At 43.7% G+C, this 11,707-nt stretch overlaps 2 protein-coding genes across 2 annotated transcripts; one reads left to right on the top strand and one right to left on the bottom strand.

Annotated features, from left to right (window-relative positions):
- Window positions 1–861: 861 nt before the first annotated feature.
- On the bottom strand, window positions 862–1,951 carry LOC117088330 (histone H3.1). The gene has a single exon (XM_033219533.1). It carries the CDS (start codon window positions 1,382–1,384, stop codon window positions 974–976), a length of 411 nt encoding a protein of 136 aa, XP_033075424.1. The 5' UTR covers window positions 1,385–1,951; the 3' UTR covers window positions 862–973.
- A 457-nt stretch (window positions 1,952–2,408) lies between these two features.
- LOC117088335 (histone H2B type 1-F/J/L-like) lies at window positions 2,409–11,165 on the top strand. Its single transcript, XM_033219539.1, has 2 exons — window positions 2,409–2,901; window positions 10,738–11,165. Exon 1 carries the CDS (start codon window positions 2,409–2,411, stop codon window positions 2,787–2,789), a length of 381 nt encoding a protein of 126 aa, XP_033075430.1. The 3' UTR covers window positions 2,790–2,901; window positions 10,738–11,165.
- The last annotated feature ends 542 nt before the right edge of the window (window positions 11,166–11,707 follow it).

Genomic DNA, 11,707 nt, shown 5'->3' with positions numbered 1-11,707 from the left:
ATTAGCCAGGGTGGTGGTGCATGCCTGTAATCCCAGCTACTTGGGAGGCTGAGGCAGGAGAATCGCTTGAACCCGGGAGGTGGAGGTTGCAGTGAGCCGGGATCCTGCAACGCGCCACCGCACTCCATCCTGGGTGACAAGAGCGAAACTGTCTCAAAAAAAAAAAAAAGTTGCAGTAATATTTCCCTGAACCCAGTTTTCCCTGGGCATAGTGTACAGCTCCACCTACACCCTGGGGTTTTAATTGGAAGGCTCCCGTGCCACGTAAAGTTTGTTTATATTAACTTGTATACGTTTCTCCTGTTGATGTCTCAAATGAACTCTTAGGGCAAGCCAAAAAAAAAAAGATGATTTAATTCCCTATACTGTCACAAATAAAGCTTTCGTACACTTTTGTCCACAAGTTGTTTCCTTTCTCCCTGTAGTTTTGGTTTTGCCTCAGCACACAGCCGTTTTTTTGTTTTTTGTTTGTTTGTTTGTTTGTTTGTTTTGAGACAGAGTTTCGCTGTAACCCATGCTGGAGTGCAGTGGCGCGATCTCAACTTACTGCAGCATCTGCCTCCCGGATTCAAGCGATTCTCCTGCCTCAGTCCCCGGTATAGCTGGGACTGCAGGAGGGCGCCACTAAGCCCGTCATTTTGTTTTTTGGTTTTGTACTTTTCGTGAAGACTAGAGTTTCACCTTGTTAGCCAGGCTAGTCTCGAATTCCTGACCTTTGTATAAGTTATTCGCCCGCCTCGGGCTACCACAGTGCTGGGATTACAGGCCTGAGCCGCCGCTCCCGGCCATTTTGAAGACAATGGAAAAGAGAAAAAAGGCTAGAAGAGCCACCGGCCCTCCCCCTATACCCTAACCCTCCACGCTCCTTGTTTCAGGAGACGTTACTCTCTAGTGCTACCAAGCTTTCAACTGAAACTGTCGGTGGCTCTGAAAAGAGCCTTTGGTTTAAGTTGGTACACACCCTTAGTACAACTTATGCCCTCTCTCCGCGAATGCGGCGAGCTAGCTGGATGTCCTTGGGCATGATAGTCACTCGCTTTGCGTGTATGGCACACAGGTTGGTGTCCTCAAAGAGCCCCACCAGGTAAGCCTCGCAGGCCTCCTGCAGCGCCATCACCGCCGAGCTCTGGAAGCGCAGGTCGGTCTTGAAGTCCTGCGCGATCTCACGTACCAGACGCTGGAATGGCAGCTTGCGAATCAGTAGCTCAGTCGATTTCTGATAGCGGCGGATTTCACGGAGGGCGACAGTGCCAGGCCGGTAGCGGTGGGGCTTCTTCACGCCACCGGTGGCCGGCGCGCTCTTACGAGCTGCCTTAGTGGCCAACTGCTTGCGCGGCGCTTTGCCGCCAGTGGACTTACGAGCCGTTTGCTTCGTGCGGGCCATAGGAATGGGTTTCAAGCAACGATCACAACGGAATCAACAGTTGTTCTTACTCCTATTTATAAAGGCAAAGTCCTTCTGATTGGTCCGAATCTTCCAATTTCGCGCCCTGACTTGTGATCGGCTACTAAGTCTCATTTTAGAAAACCTTAACCTATCTAAATACTTTTTTTCCCCTAGTTCCTTACATTTTATTATGTTTTATGTGCCTACCTGTATTATGTACCTTCACTGATTTTATTTTAATCACTTTGGGATTACGTTTGACAGACGGAAATGAACTTTCTGCAGTTCCGGAGCGATTTCAAAAATTCCGCGTTTGAAAGTGATTGGTGCAGCTCAATTTGTCCTTTATATTTTTAAGAAAATTCTTACTTTGAAGAAATATTTTACTTTTAATGTAAGTACCCTATTCCTTATATTCTGAACCTTTCAACAAACACTGGTTTCACTTCCAGACACTCCGTTCCTAGGGGATGTATTAAAATCCCATCGCTCTTGAAATGTGTTCATCCTTTGATTATCGAAAAAGCTTAAATTTTTTGTAAGAATGCTGACGACCTTGATAGGATTATAAAAGAAAGCCGATGGTATAATTCTGGAAACATGCAAATCTTTAGGTAATTTCCATTTTAGAATTAGTTATTCATAGATAATTTTAAATCCGGAAGCTGCAATTTAGTAGGAAACTAGAAACATAATATCCGTCTTTGTTTCTGTTTAAATTCGCACCTAAGGAGACATAACTTATAGCTAGATGTTACTAACAAGGCATTAATTTTTCTAATGTTTTGAATAAAAAACTACGTTTTATACCCCGGGTGGTGTAGAAAAGGATATAAGGTAGGTTTCGCATAAATATCCAATCAAAAAGTGACTTGAATTTAACTTTTTTATTGGCTGACTTGGTCCAATCAGGAATTGAAAATGATTAAGCACCTATTTGCATAAAAGACCTACAAAAACGGCCAGCTGTGCTGTTAAGCGTCCACTCTTGGGTGTATTCTTATTCTTTAATTTTGTTGCAATGCCTGATCCAGCTAAGTCCGCTCCCGCTCCGAAGAAGGGCTCCAAGAAGGCGGTAACCAAGGCGCAGAAGAAAGATGGAAAGAAGCGTAAGCGCAGCCGCAAGGAGAGCTACTCTGTGTACGTGTACAAGGTGCTGAAGCAGGTCCACCCTGACACCGGCATCTCCTCCAAAGCCATGGGGATCATGAATTCCTTCGTCAACGACATCTTCGAGCGCATCGCGAGTGAGGCTTCCCGCCTGGCGCATTACAACAAGCGCTCTACTATCACCTCTAGGGAGATTCAGACGGCGGTACGCCTCCTGCTGCCTGGGGAGCTGGCCAAGCACGCGGTGTCCGAGGGCACTAAGGCCGTCACCAAGTACACCAGCTCCAAGTAAATGGACGCATGTTCAAACCCAAAGGCTCTTTTCAGAGCCACTTAACAATTTCAATTAAGAGTTTTAATGCTGGGTGCTGCTGTTTTCTACCGGAGAAGTGTGGCCAATACAGGTAAAATTCTCCTACATTGCCAGTTTATCCTGTGCCTCTGTTAAACACTAAGATTTTAGAGCTCATTTGTCTTTACAAAGGTGGTGTATAACTACATTGCCCAGGCTGCTGGTCTTTAAGTTTTCCCACCTCAGCCTTTCCTTGTATTGCTGAGCAGATAATTTGACACAGCAGGAAAAGTGGACATTCTAGTTTAGGAACAAAAAGTTAAGTTTGCAACCTAGAGGCAATCAACTTGGAGCAACACGTCCAGTCTGGAGCTGGTAAATTTGAGTATTCAAGATGACTTGAAAATACATTGAGCGCCTATAATAGTGAACCCACTCTAGATAGCATAATGTGATCTTTGTGGGAGCCTCCTAGAATTTAATGTCAACTGGGATATTGTAGTTTACCAAGTACCTGAGAAAAATTGAAATTTCTTAATAGATAAGGGTTAGATGACAAACTATGAAAATGAAAAAAAAAAATGCCATGGAATAAACCTTTAGTTATTCGGTAAGTAATATGAGGGGTTTTAGGTGTCTTTGAAAAAATTTAGATTTGTAAGACAAAGTAGAGCAGACAATATAAATACTAAAAGACCTGGCAACAATGTGTCTTTGTTTTTAGGTAACGTTGGTTGGCAGTCAGCAAAAAGGCCAGGCTCAGGGAGTCTTAACTTGAAAATGCTAACAGGAATCAGCAAAACCATGTACACAACTTCTGCTGTGGATTTTTTAAATACCAAGATTGCCAACTGTAATGGTAGGGTAATACAGACTGAAACCTCTACATTCCTCCACCCTCATGGGCATTTCTCTTGAATCATAAAATGTAGGGGTAGCAGGAGGTAAGGGAAGAGTATTTTAAGAACCTAGATCTGAGATGTACCTTCAATTTTTCTCAAAATATCTGGTGGATGGACTAGTACTTTGAGTTGATTCATTTACTGAGAACCTATTAAATTACAGAAAATACTTAGGAAAGAGCAGTGAAAAAGATAGAAACTATCCCTGTCCTTTACCTGGATTGAAATCTAAAGTGGATATTTATACAATAAACTCACAAACTAAAGAAAGAAACATAAGTCTGAAGGTCATGTTTTTCTTTTAAAACGGGCTTTTGATGGGACTGAATTTAAATTGCCAAAAGCTGAATTAACATAATCTTGAAAACTTGCAAGTTCCTGGAGGCAGTTCTGAAGGGAGGGTGGAGCAAAAGAGATGGCAGAAGAAGAGCCAGCAGCATGGAATTCAAAAGTAGATTTTCTTGCCTCCTCCCTAGTGGCCAGGGAGGAGGGGTGGGGAGAGAGCAAGAGAGTGATGACAGAGGAAGGGAGAGAGCACAGAGTTCAAGTCTATATTGATGGAACTATGGTTGGGGGCTACCCATTTATATTCTCATCTGGCCATGTCTCATCAGTGGTTTACAAGGATTTCATAGAATTGCTTTACTAAAATGTACAACCTCACTGAAATATAGAAAGTAATACTATAAGACAGCAAATATTGTATATTTAAGAAAATAATTTTTTAATAAAAGGTATTTTTAATGTCCACCTGTGTGAGTTAGTATATGATACTTGTGTGAGTTAGTATATGATAGTCCACCTGTGTGAGTTAGTATATGTCCACCTGTGTGAGTTAGTATATGATAGTTACATTAACTAGTATCTATCTAGTTACCTATCTAGTTACATTAACTAGTATCTAAGAGTTAATGAAAATGAAAATCTACTTTTCCCTCACACAAACCTAATACAGCTCAGACATGGGAGTTCCGATATCCTTAGAAATTCCCTCTGTCGCGGGCAGGCACGGTGGCTCACACCTGTAATCCCAGCACTTTGGGAGGCAGAGGCAGGCGGAGCACGAGGTCAGGAGACCATGCTGGCTACCACAGTAAAACCCTGTCTCTACTAAAAATATAAACAATTAGCTGGTCGTGGTCGCTGGGGCCTGTAGTCCCAGCTACTCGGGAGGCCAAGGCAGGAGAATGACGTGAACCCCGGAGGGGGAGCTTGCAGTGAGCCCAGATCTCACCACTGCACTCCAGCCTGGGCGACAGAGACTCCATCTCAAAAAAAAAAAACAAATTCTCTCTCTCTCTCTCTATATATATATCGCATACATACATATATACATAAAATGTGTTTGTCCTCTATATATAAATGTAATGTGTTTCTTATTATTTGAAATACTCTCAAATATATTCTGCTATTGAATTCTCCTATGGAATACCAACCCAACAAATGGGACAGATGAAATTCATAAGAAGTGTTAAGTATCACCTATACAAGAAGTCTGTGAAATGTAGACAAAATTCAAAACCTATATTCATAATCAATCATAAATGAGTAGCCTGTGAGATGTGTTAGACATAGAGAAAGTCAGCAGGGCTTGTGTGTGTGCTACTCAAGAGACAGGAAGAGATGAAAGAACCAAAAACCTTTGGATATTTGTGAGACACCACATATTTATAAAGTACTCAATATTTATGGGGTCATAAATTGACCGCCCACTGTTAACACCCGTTTTGGCTGGTCTCATTGGCCCTCTACAGACAGCATGAATATAAAAGGCATGGCTGGTCAGCATACCACTATTGAGCAATATAGGTGGCTGTATACCAATAGAGCAAGCGTGTGTTGGCTCCACATAATTTGCATCTGCTGACTTCTTTGCTTATCAGGAACTCTGTTTCTCGAAATCACCCTCTCAGTGGGCAAAATATACAAGAGGGAGAGAGAAACCTCACACATATGACATGCATAACCAAGGATTCAGGTAGTGAGACTGTGTCATTTGCAACCTATCTGAAATGTGTTCACTTGCCAAAGCTCTTTCTGCTTGTTTCTTGCTACATGTTTCAAATTCATTCAATAAAATTAAGCCATGGAGCTCAGGAAACTTGCATTGGGCTATGAGACTTTCTATTCACAGCCTCTGGAACAGCCTGCCTGGTAGTGTATTTGGAGGTTATCATTGCATTAAAGTAGTTTTCTGCATGACATTGTAATTTTGTCTTTCTGAATATATCCCTGTTCCAGCTCCAGCTATAATGTTCACATTTAATCCTGAAGGAAAGGAAGGCCTGTGCAGTGGCTCACACCTGTAATCCCAGCACTATGGGAGGCTGAGGCGGGCGGATCACCTGTCAGGACTTGGAGACCAGCCTTGGCCAACATGGTGAAACTCTATCTCTACTAAAAATACAAAAATTAGCTGGGCATGATGGCCTGCACCAATTATCCCAGCTACTTGGAAAGCTGAGGCAGGAGAATCACTTGAACCTGGGAGGTGGAGGTTGCAGTGAGCCAAGATTGCACCACTGCACTCCAGCCTGGGTGACAGAGTGAGAGACCCTGTCTAAAAAAAAAAAGTAAACATTGGCAAGAATTGCTTCAGTTAGGAAGATAAGAAAACAATGCATCTCTAACTAGAATCAAATGTTCGTTTTAACATGAACAGATGGCGCTGACTTCAAATGTAGCTGTTTGCAATCAGCATAGGACTTGGTAAATCAGAAAAACACCTTGAAAAATGAAGTCAGGGCTACATGGTCAGACTCAATGCCTAAAGTGAATGAGATTGGGCTGAGTTTGAAGTCCAATGGCACTGTTTTTTTTGTTTTATTTTTTGAGACGCTGTCTCACTCTGTCACCTAGGCTGGAGTACAGTGGTGTGATCACAGCTCACTGCGGCTTCAACATCCCTGGACTCAGGTGATCCCACCTCAGCCTCCCAAGTAGCTAGGACCACAGGCACACACCTACATGCCCAGAACATTTTTAAATATTTTTTGTAGAGATGGTGTTTTTGCCATGTTGCCCAGGGTGGTCTCAAACTCCCAGGCTCAAGTGATCCACCTACCTTGGCCTTCCAAACGGCTAGGATTACAGGCATGAGCTACTGTGTCTGGCTATGCTATTATAAATATCCATTCTAGTCAGCAATCAGGTACAGAAGCAGCTCCAATGCTACCTGCCTTAGTCCTGTCCTCTATCTTCCCGGATTTTCTCAACTCAGCATTGGAGACATACCTATTGGTGTCAATGTTCTTTATGCATTGACTTCCCCAACCCCCACCAATAAGATTCAACTTTGCCTTTTGCTTGCTTGCTTTATTTATTTATTTATTTATTCTTGGACATAGTTTCACTCTTGTTGCCCAGGCTGGAGTGTAATGGCATGATGTTGGCTCACTGAAACGTCTGCCTCCAGGGTTCAAGTGATTATCCTGCCTCAGCCTCCCGAGTAGCTGGGATTACAGGCGTGCACCACCACGCCTGGCTAATTTTGCATTTTTAGTAGAGACAGGGTTTCTCCATGTTGGTCAGGATGGTCTCAAACTCCCGACCTCAGGTGATCTGCCCACCTTAGCCTCCCAAAGTGCTGGGATTAAAGGCGTGAGCCACCACGCCTGGCCACCTTTTATTTTAAAACCTCAGCTTTCTCATTTCAAGGTAATCTGCCTTGTTCCTCAAAACCTTTCACATCTGAAATGCCCACATTACTTAAATCAAACCACAAAGGTGAACCACACATGGTCCTTATTATCTAGGACAGGAAACATTGTCCCATGGAGAAAATAATGTATACAACTTATCAAACAAAAATAACCAAAAGAGTCAGAATATATTTTTATTGTTTTTGTTTAAGCCCTTCTTCTTGCACACTGAAGAATATAAAGAATTTATTCAAGCACAAAACATAAGGATGGACCACCTGGAAACACCAACTCCAAAGTAATAGAGATAGCATTCTGAAATAGGGAAGTTCAGATTTCATTTATATAGGCAGAGTTAGAGGAGCTTATAGCAAGGGTCTGCATAACTTCGGGGGAGAATAGCTGAAGGCAGCTGTTAACCTTGAGGCAGAGGGTGAGGAGTATGTGCAAGGGAGCAAGGGGAAATTATCTTGATCAGGCTTGTTTGTTTGAAGTTATCCAGAAATTCACCTTTGAACATCCATGTGTGTGACATTCCCTGAAAGGGGAACAATAAATGTTAATTACCCACAGACTGTGTTTGCCCCAGGCTTTCGGCATTCTGCCTGCACTGAATAAAAGCAAGCAGCTCCAGCTTCTCGGGGTTGCACTTTGACCACTTGAGCCAGGTGTCTCCTAGCTGCTGTTGCACACTGCATACCTGTGTGTGAGTACTCTTCATCGTCAGTCAGTCAGGGTCTGCGGGACAGATCCAGCAGGTGGTGCCCAGTGTGAGGAACACTGCAACGGATCTGGACCGAACCCTCGAAAATGAATGTGAAGTGACTGCTCAGTAAGTAATTGGTCCCCGCTGGGGATTTCCAAGTTCAAGGGGATTTTCAAGCTAGGGTTTCATCATGGGACAACAGTTATCAGCTCAACAGCAACAGTATATAAAAATATTGAAACAGCTGCTTAAAGCTAGCGGAACCTTGGTTTCAGAGGCTCAATTAAGGGATGTAATGCAAACTGTTGTATTCTATAGCCCATGGTTCCCAGAAGAAGGCACACTAGACCTAGGGCTCTGGAAGCAATTGGGAAGAAATCTTGAGGCGGAGTCTCACTCTTTCGCCCAGACTGGAGTGCAGTGGCCGGATCTCAACTCACTGCAAGCTCCGCCTCCCGGGTTTACGCCATTCTCCTGCCTCAGCCTCCCGAGTAGCTGGGACTACAGGCGCCCGCCACCTCGCCCGGCTAGTTTTTTGTATTTTTTAGTAGAGACGGGGTTTCACCGTGTTAGCCAGGATGGTCTCGATCTCCTGACCTCGTGATCCGCCCGTCTCGGCCTCCCAAAGTGCTGGGATTACAGGCTTGAGCCACCGCGCCCGGCCGCAGGGAAGAAATCTTAAACAACATCATGTACAAGGGCAACAGGTCCTAGTAACATCTTTAATGTTATGGGCCTTGGTTAGGGCTGCTTTGGTCCTGCTCTACACAGAAGAGCCTAAAAAAGGAGGGGAGGAAGAACTATCATCTACCTTACTGCCTCCTCCTCCTCCTCCTTAAGCACCGCCATTACCCGGGTAAAGATACCAAAGAGGAGACGGAGGTTTTTCCTAAGTCTCCTCCCCCAATGAATTGGGAAGAAGACAAGAGATATACTACAGTTATGGGACCCCGTCTTAGGCAAGCAGCATTAGAAGGGGAGTTCCTGGCTTGTCCCATGATGCAAGATCAACAGACCAATTAGGTCCATAAGCCTATTACTTTCAACACTTTTAAGGAAATAACGAAAAGCATTAGAGAAAATGGACCTACTAACCCATTCACAAGAGGATTAATTGAGGCTATAGCAGATAACTACCATATTGACTCCATGGGACTAGTCAGTGCTAGCTAAAACAACTTTAGAGGCCAGTCAATACCTCCTCCAGAGGGCAGAATATAATGAATTGTGCGAACAACAGGCTAACCAGAATCAATTGGCAGGACAGAACATAGCTGCTGTGCTCCAGGGGAGGGGTCCCTATATTAATATATAACAACAATTAAATTTTGTCCCTCAAGTCTATGCGCAACTGTCTTTGTGCACTCACGGGGCCTAGGACCAAATTCCCGAAGGTGGAGTTCAACAGAGATCTTTTATAAATGTTCCACAAAGGCCTCAGGAGCCATTTGTTGAATTTATCAATCGGTTAACCCAGGGACTTAAGAGACAAATCAGTCATGCCAAGGCCGCTGATATCTTATTGTTGTAATTGGCCTATGAAAATGCTAATGTGGATTGCCAGCAAGCAATGCAAGCAGTCAGAGGGAAAGCAGCTACATCAGGGAACTCATATGAGCATGTCAGCTGGTGGGGACTGAAACACAGAAAGCCAGAATATTGGCTATGGCATTAAAGCCTCAAAAAGTAAAAAGGGATAAAAATTCAAATTGTTTTCAATGAGAAAAGTCAGGTCATATGAAACAGGAATGCCCCAATAGTAAAGACCAAAGTAACTCAGGAAAAGAACCCCCTTCTATATAAGAACAAGCCATAGTGGAACGTGCCCATTCCACCCTTAAAAATATGCTTAAAAAACAAAAAAGGGGGAATATGAGTAAGGACCCTACAACATTACTAGCACAAGCCTTATTTACCCTTAACTTCTTAAATTTAGCCTTATTTACCCTTAACTTCCTAAATTTAAACGATAAATTTCAATCAGCCATAGAAAAGCACTTTGCAAAAACCTTTCAGAATATGAAACCTTCAGTTTTTATGGAAAGATGTAAATAGTAATCTATGATGCAGTCCAAATGATTTGTTAACATGGGGAAAAGGATATTCTTGTGTTCACATCCCCTCAAGTCCTCTTTGGATTTCTGTGCGACACATCAAACCATACCATGGCGTGGCTGGAACCCAACCCGGTACCAAAAATAAAGGAAATGACCCTGCAGGACCTGTAGCCCCAGAACGATGCGGCTTCCATGGACAACACAGGCCCTGGACATTATGCTGAAGAAGACAACTCAGGAAGCTGAGCGAATCCCGCTCCAGACACAAACACCATTCACTCCAGATAATCTGTTCCTTGCTATGCTCTTTGTTGTACATTGCAACACTCATAGGGTATTGGTTTTTCTCTCACTCTGCCTGCAACTCGTACCTGCTACACTCTATTAGGCCCATCTTCTAGAGTCACCTTTCTTCTGCCCTGTTACTTGGGCAGACAGCCCCTTCCCAGCTTCTAACAACGTGACTGCTTTGGTAGGAGGGATTAACATACCCCTGGTGAGGTTCCTCAGTAACAGCCCTATAGAACAATGTGTAAAAACACCTCTCCTGGATAGACCCCCACTCCTGGGGGTAACTCTTTGATTGGAAAAGAATATTACTGATTATACTCATGGTTGTCTTATGTTATCTACTGCTTCTAGGATGCAAAGCTGGAACACAAGCTGGAACCGCGGCACCTGTCAAGCCTGTCACTGTGCACATCTGTATTCTTCAATCAACAAAACCTGATGCAAAAGACAAAAGGGGGAGATATAGGAGATCAGTCAGAGTGGTAGGAGAAACTATAAGGAAAGGAGTAGATCTTCTGAAAGGTCAGATGGGCTGCTCTTACATACTGCATACCTGTGTGTGAGTACTCCTTTCATACGTCAGTCAGCCAGGCTGTGCGGGACAGACCCCGAAAAGCACGACAACAAAGGGGAGGTTAAATCTTTAACAAGGATCATTAATTAAGAAGCCAGGGCCGGCCAAGGTGGCTCACACCTGTAATCCCAGCATTTTGGGAGGCCAAGGTGCGTGGATCACGAGGTCAGGAGTTCAAGACCAGCCTGGCCAAGATGGTGAAACTCCATCTCTACTAAAAAATACAAAAATTAGCCGGGCATGGTGGCAGGCACCTGTAATCCCAGCTACTCAAGAGGCTGAGGCAGGAGAATTGCTTGAACCCAAGCGGCAGAGGTTGCAGTGAGCCGAGATCATGCCACTGCACTCCAGCTTGGCCAATAGAGTGAGATTCCATCTCAAAAAAAAAAAAAAAGAAGGCAGGAGACTTTTCTCCCTAATGCCTAATGTTGCTTAATTCTAGACACTGTAGAGAACAAGAAAAAAAAGAAATCAAGTTTTCTCATCTCTCTCAATCTTAATGTGTTCTGGGAATTCCAACAGCTGGTTTTTTGTGTGTGTTTTTTCTTCTTAAGGAGATGAGGTCTCATTTTGTCACCCAGCCTGGAGTGCAGTGGCTCAATCATAGTTCACTGCAGCCTCCAACTCATGTCTCTAATGACTTTCCCACCTCAGCCTCCAGAGTAGGACGGGCTACAGGAATGCACCATCACATCAAATTTTATTTATTTTCACAAACTATAGCACAGCAATGGAATATGCTTAACA

The sequence above is a fragment of the Trachypithecus francoisi genome, unplaced genomic scaffold (assembly GCF_009764315.1).
Source record: "Trachypithecus francoisi isolate TF-2019V2 unplaced genomic scaffold, Tfra_2.0 Lachesis_group10, whole genome shotgun sequence".
NCBI classification, from domain to species: domain Eukaryota; kingdom Metazoa; phylum Chordata; class Mammalia; order Primates; family Cercopithecidae; genus Trachypithecus; species Trachypithecus francoisi.
This window is presented reverse-complemented; position numbering and strand designations above follow the sequence as displayed.

Excerpts from the sequence above, each read along its gene's own strand:
- LOC117088330 (XM_033219533.1), bottom strand. The coding sequence starts at position 1,384 with ATGGCCCGCACGAAGCAAACGGCTCGTAAGTCCACTGGCGGCAAAGCG.
- LOC117088335 (XM_033219539.1), top strand. The coding sequence starts at position 2,409 with ATGCCTGATCCAGCTAAGTCCGCTCCCGCTCCGAAGAAGGGCTCCAAG.